At 39.5% G+C, this 20,420-nt stretch overlaps 2 protein-coding genes across 2 annotated transcripts; both read left to right on the top strand.

The window, feature by feature from the left end:
• The first annotated feature begins 6,126 nt into the window (after positions 1 to 6,126).
• Positions 6,127 to 11,115, top strand: LOC147315897 (uncharacterized). The gene is made up of 7 exons (XM_086258070.1): positions 6,127 to 6,587; positions 7,468 to 7,592; positions 7,920 to 8,042; positions 8,263 to 8,290; positions 8,378 to 8,413; positions 9,273 to 9,348; positions 9,476 to 11,115. The coding sequence occupies exons 1-7, from the start codon at positions 6,560 to 6,562 to the stop codon at positions 9,498 to 9,500; spliced, it is 441 nt and encodes a 146-aa protein (XP_086114196.1). The 5' UTR covers positions 6,127 to 6,559; the 3' UTR covers positions 9,501 to 11,115.
• A 1,164-nt stretch (positions 11,116 to 12,279) lies between these two features.
• LOC147315896 (uncharacterized) lies at positions 12,280 to 18,455 on the top strand. Its single transcript, XM_086258069.1, has 6 exons — positions 12,280 to 12,635; positions 15,083 to 15,213; positions 15,404 to 15,526; positions 15,708 to 15,735; positions 15,830 to 15,868; positions 16,877 to 18,455. The coding sequence occupies exons 1-6, from the start codon at positions 12,602 to 12,604 to the stop codon at positions 16,957 to 16,959; spliced, it is 438 nt and encodes a 145-aa protein (XP_086114195.1). The 5' UTR covers positions 12,280 to 12,601; the 3' UTR covers positions 16,960 to 18,455.
• The last annotated feature ends 1,965 nt before the right edge of the window (positions 18,456 to 20,420 follow it).

Here is a 20,420-nt window from a genome sequence, read left to right as displayed (position 1 = left end):
AGGGAGTTTACAAGCGTGATCGCTATTACTGTCTACATCCCTCCATCTGGCAAGGCTGATGTAGTCATCAGCTCTGTGACTGCGCCTCTCCAAACAAAACATTTGGGTGCCTTCATCCTCATCACAAGAGACAATAGAAAACTGGACCTATTTTATACTAATGTCAGAGACACCTACACCTTCACTACCCTCTCTCCACTGGGCAGGTCAGATCACAACCTGCTGTCCTGTTCACACCAGCATACAAATGACTGCTACCCAAATAACAAACCTTGGGTTACAAACAACTTGAAGGGCATACTCAATGAACTGAGACTGCAGTGCTTTGTGTCAGAGAGTCTGAACAGCAACACAGTTCACCCAGGGAATTGTGCTGTCCCCTTTCCTCTTCACCAGCTATACGACTGACTTCACATACATCATATAAACGTATCTCCTTCAGAAATACTCTGATGACATGGCCATTACTGGAAGTGTGGAGATGGAATGGGAAGAGGAGTAAAGAAGACTGATTCATCGCTTTGTGAGGTGTTGTGATGTAAATTGTCTGCTGCTGAATGTGGCCAGAACAAAGGAGCTGGTGGTGGACTTCAGTAGAAGCAGATCCCAACCCTTCCCTGTCTGCAATGGTGGGACTGATGTCGAAATATTCACATCCTATAAGTATTTGGGAGTCCAACTGGATCGCAAGCTGGAGTGGTCTGGCAACATGGATGCTGTCTACAAAAAGGGTTTGACTTTCTACGAAGGCTCAGATTCTCCAATGTATGCAGCGGGCTGCTTTATATGTTTTATCAGTCTGTTGTTGTGAGCACCATTTTCTTTGCTGTGGCATGCTGGGGTGCAGGCATCAAAGCAGACTGAACAAAGTCTGTTGTTGGCATTAAGCTCGCCACCCTGGAGATGGGGATCAGACAGAATGCTGGCAAGACTGCGAGAAATCATGGACAATGACTCCCACCCCCTCCATAACACACAGGACAATCTGAAGAGCAGTTTTAGGAACATGTTCCTTCAAACTCGCTGTCTGAGGGAACATTACAGGAAGTCGTTCCTTCCTGCTACTATGAGATGCTTTAATTCATCTGGTTGGGTCAAAATTAATCAAACCTCAGTGCATCCTATCACTTTTGTACACCATAATATATATTTGCACATATACTTGTCCTTTATTTTAATATTTATCTATCAATATCTCCGTTTCTACACTTTATAGGAGTGTTTTATGTTTGTTTTACATTTGCTCCTATGACAACTCAATTTCCCCCTGGCATTAATAAAGTCTCTCTGGTATGGAGAAGTTGAGGCCAAGAGAGAGATAACCCAGACATGGATGGGGCTTCTATATGGAATACAAATAACAGATTTATTGTTACCGTCTGTGATCTCACCTGCTAGTTTTGGGGCTTTTCCTTTTGGGAAATGAACATACATGGATGAGGGCATGGAGTACTATATTATCAGATAACATCTTGGCACATATACTAGCTATTTAAAAAATACCACAAGGCCAACAGCAAAACTTGAGCACTGACTTTATGTAGAGCTTGTTGGCCCTTTGAACAGCACAGTGAATCATAATGCGTCAGATAATTGTGTAAAAAGTTCTCTAAAGGTCACAAACAGAATCAGGAGGTTCCTTTTAATAACTCATATCAAACAGAGGGGAAGTCGGGAAGAAGAGCTGCCAGAGACCTACCACACACTCTGTCAGGAATATATGTCATAGAGTTCCCAGCAGTGGACTGTAACTACCGTTGGTATAATGCAAGCGTAAGTTCAGCATGTTTATGTCCTGAAATAACCTGTGCCTCTGTGTTAAAAAAGCACAGCACTATGACATACAGATGTTTCTCACACATATTGTTTTGATGTCTCCATTGTCACTATTTTAATCCTCTGACTGAATGAATGTGTAAAACTATTGGGATTATGCCATATGTTACCTTCAGGGTCACGTGATGGCAAACCAGAAGGAACAAATAAATGACCCGATATTGAAAAGCAGTGACAGGAGTGTTACAAACAGCAGATGTTTGAGCCAGCTCAACTATACTCGAGACTGCATCTCTGAGGTGTTACACTGCTCACTTTTTAACTGCATACTGACTAACACATGAATAGTTTAATGGAAAGACACTTTAAAAGCCAGATTAGATACATGTAACTGGAATAATATAAACTGTAACCACTTTGCACCTGACATTTCAGCCGCACTTTTATAACTATGACATTAAATTGAAAATGTCTTTATTCTGAACTTGGGGATACAGCGCACAGCATATTGTGTCAGTGAGTATCCTTCTGCTTTATTTTATAGGGATGTTTGATGATATGTTTATTTCCATTTAGAGGAGTTTGCATAATGTTTGTGATGTCTTCTTTTTACAGCTGACTGCCGGACTCCCCAAAACTACTGGAGTAACATTATCAGTTTCTCTTTCACAGCATTGCTGGTAATGGTGGTACTTCTGTGCTGCATTTGCAGGTGTTTCATTGATGTTTATTATTAACAACACTTTGTTCATGTCAGGGTTATCAACTCCTAAGCTTCTGGCATTTGACATGTATTTTAAAATTCATTTCACTTCCCTCACTGCACTAATAAATCTCAACAAGGGAGTCTCAGATCACCACTGAGAGTAATTGTAGCGTCGAGCCAAAGATGGGAAACAGAATGACTTCTGGGCTATAAAAATTAGTGCACTTTGTAAGTGCCTTAAACCTGCAGCAAGACGTCAATGAGATTGAAGTCTTGGGGAAAAAGGGCTTTCTTTCTTCACCTCTCTAAACACTTTGCACATGAGTTCATGGTCTAAATAAAAACATAAATCTATTCTGTAATTCTCAGTCATACCACGTTTCAAAAAGGAGGACAAGTCATAGCATTCTTTACTTGTTCATTGGCTAATGACTGTCAATTACAAATCATCTGCCACTGAGCAAGTTGTTTGACAATCAGACCCACCACTTGTCACAATCAGTCTCTTGCAACCCAGATGGCGACATCTTAAAGTTTCAAAATGGGAGTTTACGACACGCTAGCTACGTTCATCTTTATACTGTCACTTTTTAGTGAGTGCCTGCAGTAGAGATTTACAAGTGTGGCATAACAGCAGCGACAGCACTTACTCAAAACAATCAATTATTCCTGACACAGTCAGGATTATTCTGAACCAAAAAGGAAATGACAATCTGCCCACACCTTAACCACATTTGCTATTATGTGTTTGTTGTGTTTAACTTTAGTTTTTACATTTTATGTACTTTATAACCACTAAAAAAGAACAATGTTTGAAGTGAAGGCCCTTCTTTTATAGGTTGATAAGCCTATAAATAGGTAAATGTTAGTAATAAGGAAGGTAGACTGAAGTATTTTCAGAAATCATTATTTATTTCTCAAAACTGGCATCAGTCACCTCACATACTTCTTAACACAGCTGATTACCATAAAGATTATGAGCTCTCTAATAATAAATAGCAAGCACAGACAGAGGAACAGGTGGTCTAACAATGAAAACATATCTGATCGTACCATAAGTTATCATTACAATGATGTCAGCAACAGTCTCCAACTCATCTGGCATCTGATCTGTTATTGATCTTTTACAGTGCTGATAACAGTGTGAAGAATCAGCACAGATAATGTGGAGTTAGATACAGCGAAGTTACATTTCATCAAACATTCTCCTCTATCAAGTCCTGTAAACATGCCACTGTTGCAGGAAAAGGTTCAGTGAAAACACCTTTTTATGTTTACTCTCATATGTTATTTATTGCTTTACTCATTTTTCAGATGTTCTCTGAGTGCAATTATTTGAGGAGAATCATGTGTATTGGTGTGATTTGAGGAAGCTCATCAGATCTGTTTGACCTGCTTCATGGAAGTTTTTGTTTTTATTTGTTTTTATTTAACTTCAGTCTTTTCAATCACAGTTGTCTGGTATTTGAAAAATGAAGATGCGTTTTCCTGATTCTAAGAATAAAAACAATATTTAAAAATTCTTTTTTTTTTAATCAAGTTGATTTTTTTCAGCTTCAGTCAGTACTTGGAGTAGTGTTTATTGTATAGACTGAACTTTAAGTGAGACTTTGGAAATCAGAAAACTATAAAACTAAAGACATTTTGTCAGTTGCTGAAATTTTACATCTCCAGCCTCATCAGGGACATTTTAGATTATAATTCTGTTACAGTGCTAACAAGGATCATGGAGTCAAAGGGTGACTAGAAAAAAGACATGTTCATAAAAGGTGCCACAGTTTTAGTCATAAAATAATTATATGCTGCTTTTTATTGAATAACCATTTCTAACCTTCTTACTTTGTTTCATTGAGGTTACAACATGTTTTTAACACAGCTAATTACTTTTTGGTTTTATCATCTCATACTGCTCTCCAGTATTGACTCCTGTAAACTGCTGCAGAGAAAGATTCTGGGTTTCCCCTATTTGATACTTACATTCTCATATTTCATTTAACCCTCTCAAGGCAGGCGTTGCAGATTTGCAACAGTTAAACACTAACAACCTGATTACCCCACATACATATTTTATGAGTTTTTTTTACTCAGAAGTACCACTGCAGGACTTGGTTGTGCATTAGCAACTAAAACTTAATTTGAGCCTGAGAGGGTTAATGCATTGGCTGTTTTTCCAGATGTTCTTTCTGATTTTAATCACTTCAGGAAAATTGTGTATTAACCTGATTTGTGAAAGCATGTATTTTATTATTATGAAGTGCACAGTTAAATTCAGACTCATTGTCAATAGCTGGACGAAAGATTTCACCAACTTGTAGAATATTTAGTGTCCTTCAAGGAGGAGTCAGGCCCCAGTCACACAAGCTTAGTGAGTGGCTGGTGACTGGATGCTGTTTATTCCTGCCCGTCAATGTGGAAAATTCTGGGCAAAACTGTTCGCCGAGAGGCCAATTTTTCCACCATGGTAAAACCATAGTTGCATGGTAAATGCTGACTTGTCTGCAAAAACTTGCAAACTACTTGCCAAGTGGCAGCAAAACTGTGAAAAGTGCGGGCTTTTGGAAATGTTTCGGTCACAGCTCTAAGGCACCTCTTTCGGAGTCGAAAAGGTGAAGATTCTCTGTTTTTATCGCAGTTTTAAAGCTAATTTACAGCAGCCAAAGCTAACAAACCACAAGGAGGTTTCTGGTAAGGCACATTCTTTCTGAAGGATTTCCCCTCGTCACAGCCAGCAACCATTTACCAACCAATCGAGGAATGCACATTTTTGTCTCCCTAGCAACAGCACTGGCTGATGGCAGTGGCATTACTGAGCAGGGCAGTGCAAACTGCAAAAAGCTGCTCAGGAATCTCTAATGTAACATGAATCAGCAAAACTTGTTGATTAGCCTCCAGACTTCCTGGATTCCATTCTAGCAGTCACCGTTTTACAGGTGGTCTAGGTCCTAATAATCCACTGTCAGAAGATTCATCAGAAATGCCATGTTGACAAGTCCTGGACAGATGCTTCCTGCACCTAGCAGGTGAGGTATCTTAGGTATGCCCAATAAAGAGGAGATCCTAGAGCAGACAGTGATGTCACTGAGCTTGGGATTTCCTGGGTATCCCCCATGTGATGGCTCTAGGAATATTTCCTAGTGGCTTGGCCTGCTTTTTGTGATCTCATTTTCAGGTCCTAATTAATAGCTCCTCCTCTCCAGTAAAGGAAATCTCCTGCTTGGGAGCCTCAGTAAGCTACAATTTCCTTCAAATATGTCTCTCTCTCTCTCTCCCTGAAAGCAGTCTGCTGCTGTTTTCATTTGCTTTGATTGTGTTGTAGTTAGCCTACTTTAAGCCACGTGTAGTTTATAGGGTAAAACCTAATTTTCTTCTTGTTCTTTTTTCTTTCTGCAAGGGGCGATCGTGGTAGCCCCGGCTCGGACAGTCTCGGTCGTTGTGTCCTTGGGCAAGACACTTCACCTGTTGCCTACTGGTGGTGGTCAGAGGGCCCAGTGGCGCCAGTGTCCGGCTGCCTCGTCTCTGTCAGTGCGCCCCAGGGTGTCTGTGGCTACAATGTAGCTTGCCATCACCAGTGTGTGAATGGATGCATGACTGGATGTGTAAAGCGCTTTGGGGTCCTTAGGGACGAGTAAAGCGCTATACAAATACAGGCCATTTAGCCTACCTTTTCTTTTTTTTTTTTTTTTTCAAATTTTGCCTTATCTCGAATTATCATTAATTAATTTTCTCAGTGAAATTGTTACTGTGTGGCTTTCCCTTCGTTGTTACATCTTTAAAGAGCTGGACAATGTGGAAAAGATGAAAGCAGTTAAACATTTGCATTAGTAAATAACTAAAACAGCCTCACGCATTTTACTACAAGAAGGGAAATGGTAATCGCTGAAAAGTTATGTGGGACTTTTCCGTGAGTCACGTGACCACCCGTTCATTCGCTCTTCTCCTCCTGCCTTCACTGCGTGTTGATAGCGGAGGCAGGTCAGCTCAGTAGTCTTAAGGAATCCCCTTTAGTGACACAGTGGAGAACTGCGCGCTGTGACTGTCCGGGAGAAATTGGAATCAACTAGACTCGCTACGAAGACGATGTGGACTCTGGCTCTGTGGATTATTCGTAAGTAGATTAATATAACATTTCATTGGACAACTAAAGCCAAATAGTCTGCAGCTCTCACATTGTTACCTTCAGTCTGTCAGCAACTGCAGTCAAGTGAAGTGAGCCCTCATCGCAGGGAATTTGCATCAATGTGATGCGTTTGTTATTTTTTTTTTTTATCACCTTTATCAACTTAATCACCACTAAACAGTAGTCTGTTTACTCAGTGAGTCAAAGGAAAGTATTCTTAGATGCAACACCTGAGCATATTCATTTGTATTTTATTATATTAATTTATTATTATTATTACATTTATTTATTTATTTTCTTTTTTCTTTGGGGGGGGGGCGCATGTAGTTGCCGTAAAACACGTGATATTTTTTGCCAGCTCTGACGGAGCAGGCAACCCTTACGCACTGCGCAAAGCGGAAGCTTTGACTGGACAGCAGCGGGAAATACCACGAAAATAGCTTTGAGGCAACACTATCTGTTTTTTTCTTTTCACTGTAGGACTTGCATTGCGTGAGAGGTGTGGCTCCCTGCAATACCAGATTTACTGATTAGAGTGTGCATCTCATCGCAGGGATTACAGGGATAGAAAAAAGTTTTATGGTCTTTTTGGGCTCTCACAATTGATCCACTGTCTCAGATGACCACACGAATACCACAAGCCATTATGACAGAACCACTAACATTAATCCAATAATGTTAGTGGTTCTGTCATAAATTAAACCCCCCCAAAACATGTAGCTTGTGGTCTTCTCCTGTTGGGCACAGAGAGAAAACATATGGCCTGGTCATGATAACGTAAAGAAGTCAAGTTTCCAGAAGTGACGGTGCATAAAGTCATGCTCAAATAAAGATCACTACATCTGGTCTTCTTGTCTTTTCTCCCCAGCTTACCTCAGTCTTTGCTGTGCACAGCACCTTGCGTGCAATGCCACTCAGCTTCCTCAGGGGACTTTTTACAGCGTCTCAAAGATGAAGGCAACTGAGTGTCCCTACTCCTGGATGAACAGCACTGTAAGTTCAACAGCTGCTCTGCCAGCAAACCTCTGCTTCTATGTTAAAAAATCGAAGCATGAAAAGCACAGGTGCAAATAATAATATTAAAACAAATTGTGTGATTGGTCTTTGGCCAAAAGCTACACCTGTGTTTGACATGCAAAACACAGGTGTAGCTTACAAACACAGGTGTGCAAACACAGGTGTGCTTATAATTTAGAAACACAGGAGTTTCTAAATTATAAGCACCTCATGAGCTTGATTTATTGTCGACACTGTCATTATTATTGAAACCTTTAGACTGACTTTGTACAGGTGGTGATTTTGCCATGCGTTTCCCTTCAGGGGCACGTGCTGGCAAACCAGAAGGACAAAATGGGTGACCTGGTGTTTAACAGCAGTATTGGGACTCTTTTTACCCGCACATGCTTCTCACAGCTCAACTACACTCGGGACTGCGTCTCTGAGGTGTCACACTGCTGACATTTGACCTGCTTACTGAGTAACACATGAACAATTTAAAGCAGAGATACTGTATAAACCATATTGGTTATGTGCAACTAGAAGATTACAAGTTAAAGTTCTTCAATTATCCATTTATCGACATTAACTTAAAAACATAGTCATTCTCATGAGCTCAGTACACGTATGAGACTTACCCAATTTCTCTTTCTATTTTTGTACTTAGGGGATACAACAAACGGCTTATTGCTTCAGTGAGTATTTGTCTCCTTAACATTTAAAGATTATTTGATGTTTTTATCCATTGATACAAATGTAGATATTGTTTTTCATTTTTACAGTTGACTGCATAATTCAGGCGCCTCTGGAGGAAAAAGGTAGGGAACAGCAAAGTAGAAAACTATATTGTAGTTAAGATTTGTATTAAAAATGAGTTTCATGTTAAAACAGGTATGAAAGTTTTTCTCTTTTATTAAAAAATGAGATGAGGATCTGAAACAACCACTGATAAATGACTGCAGGAAGTGTAGGGTGTGACTTTAGATGGTGTTGTTGTTTTTTATTACATCACCTTTCTCCACTTCCTGTTGATGAATGAGTCACCTAAGAGTGTCTTGCCTCACTTCTCATTCATAAATAAGTAACTATTGTGTAGTAATGTAACATTTAAAACTCACTTTCCCAGTTCAAGAATGTAGTTTGAATTCTCCTATAGCTGTGTATTCGTCACCCTGCCTTTGTTAAAACTAATCGCTTTCCATAGAGTCTATAGAAAGTTCATAATTACAACACACGAGACAGCAACAGACTCCCAGCCTGACTTTCTCAGTTATTAATTTGTAAATGACTTGTAAAACAAATCTATGGACTGTAAGACATTGCTCGCTGATTTCACAGTGAGCTAAGTGAGTTAGGATTTGTCCCTTGTAAAGGGAAATTTAGAACCTATGTGGTTAGTCTCTGAGAGGTGTGAATTTAGGTGATGACAGTTAAAGACCAGTTGAATTGTCTTGAGGTTTCAGTAGAAAGAGCTTTTGTCTTTAGCAAACTAAATAAAAAAGCGACAATTCGGGACAGATAAAAGACAAGGAGTGTCGAAAAATGTCTATTACTAAACTTTCCACCTTTCAAAGACGCCAATTTAGGAGGGATACAGGACTGTCTTATAGATTTTGATTAGAATCATGTATAATGGAGATTTCAGCAGATGAACCGTTAAACTCTTTGCTCTTGCAGGGATTTCTCGACAGTACTGGAGCAATATTGCCAGCGTGTCGTTCTTGGTGCTGGTGTTGCTGCTGGGACTTTTGAGGTATTTTAAATATAAATATTTAGACTTATAACCAGGCTTCGTTCATTTCTGTTCACTTTTGCACACACTTTAACCTCATGCTCATCTTGCATATTATGTATAAAAATCTGTTATTGCTCCGTTACAGTTGTGTCCTGAGGAGGAACCGGTAAAAATGTGAAGGCCCAGCACATCTAGAAAGCATCGGAAATTCATTTGTCTGCCCGTTAAGTAATTAAAATTCTGGTTCTTTTTATTCATCGTCAACACCGGCTGATGATACATCCTTTATTCTTTATCACGAATGCCTTCAAACATATATGCTCAAAACAGTTTTTAAGCTTTTTACAGTACTGCCTCTACATTTTGAGTAGCAGTGTTCCTATATTACAGAAATATACCTGCTTTGCCCCACTTTCATGTTGGAGTTGAAATTATCCTCCGCTAAGTAAGGTAACATAATCTCTAATATTGAATTCTATAAACATGCCACCGCTTGCCAGGTTCTGGGAAAATATGATTGTATATTTCCTCTTTCATGTGTCATTTACTCATTTTTTTTGTTTTGAGTTCAATCATTTCAGGAGAATCAGTGTATTGATGTGATTTGAGGAAGCATGTATTGTCTACTGTATTGCATATTATGAGGTGTATAGTTTGATTAGTTTAGGTGTAGTGTGACAGAACTTCAGCTACAGTATGTCTTCCTCCTATAAGCTTCTCTTTATAACTTTCTTTTTCTTTTGTAATCAGGCTAAAACCAAAAGCTTCCACTTTGGAAACTAGCCCTCAATGTAGCCACCCAGCTCTGATGATGATGATAGCGAAAGGATTTGCCAAACTAAAAATGCAAAGCAATGGCGTCCATTTTTAATCAATTATTAATGAATTAGCAACCCAAATCAAGCCTGTTCTCAGTAGGTGGACAAATGTTCAGATTTTCTTGTGAAATATCAGCATCACCGAGAATACCAATAAGGTAATGATAAATATTGATAGCTGATTTTTAAAATCAGAACAATATCCATCCCTCTCTGTGATAGGTTATATATCAGTGGTAAATTTGGCTTGCAAACAAGCACAATTAGTGTTTAATTAGTTTCAGCCTTTATAATCACTGCACAGTCACCAGTGTCATGTCATTAACTGGTTCAGTGTGGAATATTCCTGAGGTTGTGGAAACCTCAAACCAAAACCCAGCAGCAACATAGCTTAACCAGGTCTTGCCACAAAACCAGCGTTTCTTTTCAAGGTCAAGCTGTGAAAGTGTTTATCCCGTACTTCTTACTGTCTGTAACCCCTTTAATATAGATTGTAATCTTTTTGCTAAGCTTGTAGAGAAAATCATTTTTCCTTAAATGTCTTTATTAAAGCTAAAAATATATTTTTTGCATATAAGAAGGCAGATATATGTCCATGTCAATGTTTAAATGCCAGATTATTTTACTGTATATATTTAAAATATACTATTATGAAATGTCTATATAGATATGAATTAAGATACTTACTATTAAAATACCAAATTCATTCCATTAATATTCTAAGCACAGGCATTTAACACACAGCTACAAACAAACAAGGTGTGTTTGGATGTGTGTGTGGAAATGCAGAGTTGGTACGTTTTTGGAGGATCTTTTATATACATATAATTTGTACCTGGTGTACAGTACTAGATTTTATTAAAGAATATGGTCTTGAGGCATTTTTATACTGCATGACATAATGAAAATCTTCTAACCCAGCTTCATGGAAGTTGTATTTCCATTTAACTTCACTGTATCTGAAGACTGCTCTGCCACTGTATTTTATTATTGGAACATTAAAAGTTTATATTTAGAGAAACCTGAGAGTGCTCATTTTGATTTTTGTCCTTCTTTGCTCTGTCCTATAATTTTTCCTAGCCAATGAAAAAACTGGAAAGTTGTGGTGCTTTGTTCCCTGCACGTTCCCTTCAGTAGTACTGGATGAAAACTTATGATGATAGAATAGATTAAAATAGCCCTTTGTTTTCACTGTACATGTACAATGAAATTATGGAAGTGTGTTATAGAGATCTTACTGTCTATGACAGGAATGCAAACAGCTAACAAATGGCCATTATAATTTGTAATACATTGAGAATACGGGACAGATAAACAATACACGTCTTCCACTTAATGGCCAGTTAATATTGTGCTGAACACAGGCCAAAAGATTCAATAAGCCACATCAGTGTCTACTGTCTGTCTACTGTTTACGTTCATAGCCAAGTGGCTAACGAACGTAAACAGAAGTTTTCACTATCCTAATGTTATCTTGTTTCAGGATACATGTCATAATAGCTGCCATTATCCAATGTCACATCTGCTTACTTGTATCTTTTGCTCGTTTCTCCTCCTCTTTTCTCTTTTTTCTAAACTGAGCACCTGATGGATTTGAACTTTTCTTGTCCATCTTCCATTGGTGTTAATTTTGCACTCAATATCAGCATCCATCCCCCAACCAGAGAATCATCACAACATAACCTATTAGTCCTACACCTTAGTGCACAGATTCAGTTTGTATAGGATTGTTTCCCCCTAATATTTCACACAACCCAGGAAAAAATAATTAACTTAATGGGCTTGGATTGATAACATTGTGAATGAAATGTGCTCTGTTTTGAAGCAGCTCGCTCTCCTCTCCTTTCGGTTGTGTGTGAGACTTCAGGACAGCACAGCAGCTCAGCAGCAAGCAGGCGCACAGAGGGCTCTCTGGCTCACTTTTTGTGTATATGTGTGTTATAGAATTTAGAAAACAGGTCGGTGCACATTATAAGTCTGTATCACAAGGTCTTGTGTTTTTGTGTTTGGTTTATTTTTATTTTGCTTTATTTTGCGAGCTGGTTATTAGATGCCGTTAGAGCCAGCCAGAGAATCTCTCCTCCCTGTGCGGCAAGCAGCAGGCGCACCTCGCAGGGAGGGTGCACTTACTCCCCGCAAAGTGGAAAAAAGTAAAAAACAAAACAAAAAGTGTTTATCAGTTTCATTTGTGTCTGTATTAGATGGCATATCCTTTGACGTTTAAAAAAAACCCAAAACGTGCATGCATACTCAGTAATTCGCGTCAAAGTGAGTTCTATCCAGCCGACCTGGTCCACCACCCCCTCTCCCACCACGAGGAGTTGCGCTTTCATTTTCACAGGAGAAGGAGAAGCACTTCTTCACTGAGCGGGCAGAGCACTTGGATACATTAGAGGCTAAACCAGCATATTAAATCGGATTTGGGGAAAGGACTTGCGAGTATCACCGCAAGAATGAGGCACAGCGAAGTTTATCTGCTTGTCACTGGTAAGTAGATTAATATATTGCCTAACAGCGAAACGGTCCAGGGTTCGAATCCTCCATCTGGCCGGGACCTTTCTTTGTGGAGTCCGCATGTTTTTCTGTGTTATTAGAGACTCTCTAAGGTACAATATAAAGCGACTGTTGTTGCCATTTTTGGTGCTATATAAATAAAATTGCATTAGAATAGAATAGAATAGAATAGAATTCAACTTTATTGTCATTGCACATGCACAGGTACAGGGCAACGAAATGCAGTTTGCATCCATCCAGAAGTGCTTTAGTGATATAGATATATTACAATATATATTAGCAATAATATAGATATTCGAGTATATTACGGAAATGGGTCTATTATGGTATGTTATAATGTACACGGTATGAAGTATGTTGTGAATATTCTATAACTATAAGTATGTACAGGCTGTAGTGAGTACAAGCTATGTACAGGCTATGAACAGGATATAAATATGAAAAACTATACAGAATATGAAATAAATAACTTTACAGAATCTGAGATATACAGCTATACAGAAATGGGAACCAGAAACGGCTCTAACCAATCTGGCGCCCTAGGCAAGATTTTAGGTGGCGCCCCCCTACATCAGCAGTGTAGTGTAATGTTGTAACAAATAATATTTCTATTAAATAAGCTTTACTTTGCATTTTAATTAACGTGGGATTATTTTTTGTATTTAGAAATAATAGTACCAACTTCTTCTTCTTCTTTTTTTTTTTTCAACATTTGTGGCACTGGCACCCCCTGATGGACGGCGCCCTTAGCATTTGCCTATACGGCCTATGCCACGGGCCGGCCCTGATGGGAACTATGCAAGTTGTAAACAGTTGTAGGATTAAAGATTATCGAATGTACAGAATGGTTATTTACACAGAGCTATACAGTAGTGCAGTTAAGATAAGTGAGGGTGTGGATAATTTCTACAGAGGCTATATAAAGTGCTGGTGGTTGTGAGTGGTGGTTCAGTCCATGTTATTATTGTGTTTGAGGGTACAGTTGTCCATTGTGGGTGTGTGTATGTTCAGTCCATGAGTTTAACGTGGGTCAGATGTCAGGAGGCAGAGTTCAGGAGTCTGACAGCTGTGGGGAAGAAGCTGTTCCGGTACCTGGTGGTCTTAGTCCGGAGGCTCCTGTGGCGCCTCCCAGAGGGCAGGAATCCCAAATTAATTAATTAATCCCAAAAGCAGTGTCAGTGGGAGAAACGTTTTGTCACAATGACGAGTCACACAGTGGTTTTCTGTGTTAGTCCTGGGACCTGCTAATGATGTGTTCAGGCTGTGTCTGCCCCAGCTGGGATAGGTTCCAGAGCAGGGGTAGGCAACTCCAGGCCTCGAGTGCCGGTGTCCTGCAGGTTTTAGATCCCACCCTGGGTTAACACACCTGAATCAAATGATTAGTTCATTACCAGACCTCTGGAGAACTTCAAGAAATGCTGAGGAGTCATTTAGCACTTTAAATCAGCTGTGATGGATCATGGACACATCTAAAACCTCCAGGACACCGGCACTCTAGGCCTGGAGTTGCCTACCCCTGCTCCAGAGGATGGATGGTAAACTGCAGAAATGTGTGATGTGCTTATCTGATGTTTGTTATTGTTAAGTACTGTGGACAAAGGTTGAACAGGAACTGACTTGAAGTTTCAGTGGGTGAAGTTTCAGTGACCTGAAGTTTCAGTGGCTGGCGAAGGACATGATGCCAGTCTGTGCTGTTACCTGGAATAAGAGCTTTTGTCCTAGCTCAGGGGTGTCGGACTCCAGGCCTCGAGGCCTGGAGTCCGACACATGTGTTCAACACATAGCTGGATAAAAGACCACCCCTGCACAGAAACGAGCCATCACTTCCCCAAGCACCACCTTACAGATATGATGCTATCCAAAGTTATGTAACTGAGTTTCTTAGTCTTAGTCCAAGTGTTCTCCACCCATCCACCCCCAGCAAGAAAATTAACAACAGACTAAACAATTTTAACTCACAGGAATATAAAAAAGTTTTTTGACCATTAGTGAATCAAGAAAAATTAAGAAGATTAAGAAATATATTTTATTTAACTAAATTGGAGATAATTTATTTGAATTTCAGGATCGGGACAACGCCTCGTACACTTTCCCAAAAGCCTCAGTTAATCTTTATGCCATCTGCCATTATATTCTAGAAATGCTGTCAAATCGAAACGATGTCTTCCTAGCTCATGAAATGCTATAAAAATTTTCCCTGATGTGTATTTTTGATAAATTATTCCCAGCAGATGATTTTTTTAAGTTTGGTGGGCCCTTTGGGCTTCTCCATCATTCTTGTCCAAGAACTGTGATGATCAGCTGTAGGTAACATTGTTCTGTCACACAGGTGTGTGGGTGTGGAGGCATGCACACAGTTGTGTTTTTTCAAGGTATAACATTGCAGTGATGAGTGTTCCCATCTGCTTGTCTTTTCTTAGCAGCTGCATTGGTGGTGCTTTGCTGTGGATGGGACATCAGTTGCAGTGTTACTGAAGATGCTTATGGGACCCTTTACACTGTTCCAGATTTCCAGGCAACCAGATGTATCTACTCCTGGATGAATAGTACTGTAGGTTCAACATGCCAGAGTTTCTTTACCACTTTCACTTGTGCTACTGGGATTCTACCTCTGTTAAAAAGCCATAACATAAAACATGCAGGTGTTGGTCATTACAGACACAATAGGAAAAGAAAAGAAGCAACTAATGTTATTATTAATATTTAATCAGTGTTGTGATTTTGTCATATGTTGCTTTCAGGGTCATGTGCTGGTGAATAATAACGAGACGGTGACTGGCCTGGTGACGAACAGCAGTATCAGGACTCTTCTCACCCGTGCATGTTTGAAGCAGGTCAACTACAGCCGTGACTGCGTCTCTGAGGTGTTACACTTTCAGCATTTGTACTGCATGCTGAGAAACACATGGAAGAATTTAATGCAGACGTGGCATTTTAATACAATTTCTGAAACTAAAAGCTATGAATTTAATTTATGAATCTAATTTTATTTAATTCTAGACAACTAAAAGCTTACTCAATTTCTCTTTCTGTTTTTCTGCTTAGGGGATACAACACACAACCAGTTGTTTCAGTGAGTATCTCTCTACCTGATTTTCTAGACATATAAATGTTTATTACCATTGATATAAAATGTTTTCTAACGCAAGAATATCTTGTGTTTACAGCAGGCTGCAGTGGAACTACTAACCCTCAGAAAAGTGAAGGTAAAACCACTACTTGTATGAAATTAGATTGCAGTTAGGTTTCGAGTTGTATCTTTAAACAGGTGTGAAAAGTTTACAAGAGATCCATCCATCCTCTTCCACTTATTCAATTCAGGGTCAGAAGTTGGCTGACAGCTTTTCACACTCATGTTCAGACCCATATGAGATAAAAACTGCTTTTAATGAAATTTCACACCTTCCTGCACATTCAGAGTCCCTGTTATTGTATGGTTATGCACAGTGTCCCCATGAGTCTCTGGCTCTCTTTTCATTCATAACTATCTGTTTAAAAGGTTAAAACATACTCACCAAGGTGACTAATTTCAGCTCAGCATTATGTGTTCTACATAAACTACAAACTCTTGTCTCTAGTTACAGTGCAGTTTATAGTATCAACATCTGGGACTCTCTGCCAGATCAGCTCAGCTATTCATGTGTAAATAAACATAAAGGTGTAAATTAACAGTGTATGATTTCACTTTTAGTAAACCTGCCTCCTGGATATTGTTTATTGCCACTACTCTTAACGTGTGACGTGTGTCAGTGGTAAAATGAGTGTCAGTGAAACAAGAAGCAGATGGGTGGATTCAGGTGACAGCATGTCACAACAGGTTGAAGGTGTCTGACATTTAAACAGAAAGAAATCTGACATTTTAGTTTAGGTGTATGATCTTATAAAGATGAAGGATGGTAGAAAACTGTGTGTTAAGAACATGCAGCACCTTGAGGGAAATCTTCACCATCTTAAGATATCAAATACATAAAATTACCCTTTTTGTTTAGAGGTAGATGAAAAGTTTGGCTAGGAGGTATCAATCAGTTCACAATAGTGAATATGTGTATTTCCTAAAATGTTACAAGGCTAATTTGAGTGAAAAACACGATTTACTTTAGATTTAAATGATGCATGAATTGCACATCTTGGATCTTAGGGAAAGCAATTAACTGTCAAATTTATGTTAAATTAACATAAAATTAATAACAAACTCATTTTCTTTGCTTTTGCAGGTACACCTTCTCACCGCTGGAATACATTTATCACGGTCTTTATCATGGTTTTACAACTTCAGTGTTTGTCTGCAACCAGCTAGAAGATGGTTCCTCCAGTTTACCAGCTTTAACCCACATGGCAGCACGATCTGAAATCCCTGTCTTGCTGTTGTTCATACATCATTTGTTCCAGAAGAGAGTTTTATATATAAAAAAAAAGGAATTTTTTTTTTGTTTGTTTCCCCTCAACATTTCAAAGCTAGGAGATCACAAATTGATTGGTCAGTTCCCACAGTATAGGGTTCACTTGGAAGAATTGAAGACGATTGATTAAGATATAGAAATTAATGTTTTTGGCGATTAGATGATCCATCAGGGCAGAACAGAATCCCAGCGGGATAGGATTTAGGTCAGGACCCCCCGGAGTCCAGACGCTGGTGGTGGTTAAGAGGAAGACTGGGGCTTGTATCAGCTCAGCTCAGCTGAGGTGGAAATGACGAGGGTGGGTGTTAGATTTGTATTGTTCATTGTCATTTATGCTTAGAAGTATATAATCATTTGTAGATTGAAAGAATGTCTCATCCTAGGAGGTCTGTAACAATTCTGTGTAGCATGAAGAGGGGGGTGCGTTCACTCCTCTACAGAGTGTTCTGGCATAGATCACACACCTCCTAGGAGAGGTCGTATCTTCTCTTGCTGATATATGGTATAGCAAACACACGTATATCTGTTTGAGTGTAAGAGCCTTTTGTTTAGAGGGACCGCTAGACTCCTGGCACCAGCTTTGGGGAGCCTTCATGGGGTCACACTCTGACCCCACACATACTTGCACAACGCACAGGCAAGGTACTCTTTGTGTGTGTATGAAACATCATATGTTAATGAACCTATGCATATTCATGTAACCACAATAAAACGAGTGCTATGGGGAACCTGGCTGAGAGTCTGACGGAGGTCAAGTGGGTGGAACGACACTTGGCTCCAGGCAGGTCTCCCTCATGCATGAGTAACACAAAGAACTTTGCCTACTAGTGTCTTACTTTTTGCTGTGTAGTAAATTGTCTTGAACGTTCCAGCGAATAGGTTTATGCTATGAACCTATCAGCGGGTTGCACGAAAAAGAGTCTGAAAGGGAGAATGACAGAGAGCACAGATTGAAACCATCTGAAGCAGAGGTTGAGGTTGACTAGAGTAATAATATCAGTATTGAACATTATGTTTTATACAGAAAAACAGAACACCCAGGAAAGTAGGCATATGAGAGATTACTGACCGTGCTTATTGAACTTAGACATAAGTGTCATTATGATGATGCAGGAAGAACACCAACACGGGGCTATTAGACCAACCATGAACAAAAATGGCATTTTCCATAAAACCTGCAAGACCCTGTTTTTGACAAGGGCCTACTATATGGTGCAGCCTAAAGGCAGAGTTGGGTTGCCGAGGCCAGAATGATTATCGGCCTTCTGCTCACAGGGTGGTGGGTGTTGGAGGACAACTGCTGATCCCAGTTAAAGCAATCAACATGTAAAGAGTACCTGACTTGTGGCATAACTGGCTCTGGCCTTGGAATGTATGTTTTATCCATGTTGCAAGTGGTACACTGGACTGTTTTGTCCTTCATTCTTTTATGATTGTACTAATAAAATATATTTTACAATTATTTTGGTTGTCATCTTTTGCCTACAGCTGAGATGGTTGCTCATACCTAGAATCTGTATAGTAAACAAGCAGAAACAAAAAAACAAAACAACATTAGGGGACGTTCAAGTTCATATGCATGTGAAGGCAGACAGCCCCATGAGAGTCTAGTTTAAGAGGCATTCTCAAAGACACATCACACATTATCACATGGCAGCTTCAGGAAATGATAAACACTGCTGAATAAAAATACATGAACTCACTGAGTGATTATTTGAGATCAGTTCATTTTTTGGCAACTTTTCAAATGGAAGCGCTGCAATTTCAGATCCATTTCTATGTTATAAATGACCTCAGTCTAATTTTCAGTGAGGGTATGGTGTCATATGGTCATGCCACTGTACTCTTCCTCTTCATGTTCACATCAGTTCTCCAAAATGCTCCAATAACACTAAATTACCTTGTCAGCAGCATGTTACGGACAGCTGCCACGTCCTCGAACGTCAAAACAAATAAGCTGAAAAGGAAGTTTTGCAAAATTGCTCAAAACAACTGCATTAAATGTGTCACATTAAAATGACTTATGCTCCTGACTTCACAAAAAATACATGACAGTTGACTTCCCTGGAAAAAGCCTGGTGACTCAGCATTTAGCTCAGGTTGAGTTTATGTGTAGTTCGGAAGTAAAAGTAAGGACTGGCAGCATAACAATCAATACCTCTGAGAGTCTTAGACAAGCCCTTTGAAGTCAGTGGGTTTGCAAAAGGATTAGAATAATCAGTCTGTTAAAGTGACAGGTTTCAGACACGGGTCACTTTTTGGTGTACTCCATTTTTGGACATTTTATTATACCTAAAGGGAGCATGGCTCCAGATTCATTTTTAAATTAGACTTCAAACTTCAAGTCTTGCTGCATGAGCTGACCCCAAAATCATCCCTTTTGTATGTTGCTTGAGCTCGGGCTGCTGTGAGACCTGGTCTGCACTGGTGGGGACACTAAAAAGGTAGCTATGCAGGGACAGTGCTTCCAAAATGAATGAAACAGGCATGACAGAGGAAAAATAACTACACCCAACTTTCATCAAAATGGTCATTCTTTTTTTTTTTTTCAACCTATTCAGAATGAAAACATTGCAGTTAACTTTAAAGTTGCTAAGATGTTCAGTAAGATGACATGCAGCAGCAGCAGCTTACAACTGTAGTGAATTTATGACATGAAAGTTTGGCTGGAGCTCAACAAGGGAGCCAGATTACCCTTACCAGTGGAGAGCTGCGCCGCTGCATGATATTACCATTTTTTTTGACAAAGGGAAGCAATTAATCCTTTCTAAGTGAACAAATCACAAAAGTGCTTTTCCTGGGAAAAGCTCTCTGAGTTCCAGGGAACAGGATCGTCAGGGAGACGACACAAAGACATTGTGTCTGTTTCACTTCCCATTTTTATGAGGTATCTTAGAGGTTTTAGTTAAATTGTATTGTAATGGTGTCATGATCCAGGTGAGCACCTGGTGTTTTTCCACTGCCCTCCTGTGCTCTCCTGTGTCTGCCTTGTGGGCAGAGCCTTGATTCTTCACCTGTGCTGCTCACTTGATATCCATTGACGGCAATCAGCGAGGCTGTGCTTAAGACCTGCGCTGTCATCACTTCTCTGCCATTTTTTTTCTTCTTTCACTTCTGCTTATCATACCTTATGCTTTCTCACACTTCACATTGTGTTCTTGTTTCTGTTTGCTCATTTGTTTTTTTCTTTCCATTTAGGCCCTGAGGGCCAGTCACTGCAGATTTCCCACTGTTGTCAAATGCTTTCCTGTAGGGGATTCTCTATGACATTGCTGGGTTTTGAATTGGGATTATGCAGATAAAACTGAATTAAAACAGGACTAAGCCACACTTACACTGATCTTAGATTTCAACAAGA

The sequence above is a fragment of the Aulonocara sp. 'chitande type north' Nkhata Bay genome, linkage group LG13 (assembly GCF_057382095.1).
Source record: "Aulonocara sp. 'chitande type north' Nkhata Bay isolate Kocher_YH1m ecotype deep benthic linkage group LG13, A_spYH_male_GT1.1, whole genome shotgun sequence".
NCBI lineage: Eukaryota > Metazoa > Chordata > Actinopteri > Cichliformes > Cichlidae > Aulonocara > Aulonocara sp. 'chitande type north' Nkhata Bay.
The sequence above is the reverse complement of the archived record's forward strand: the minus strand, read 5'-3'. Positions and strand labels throughout refer to the sequence as shown.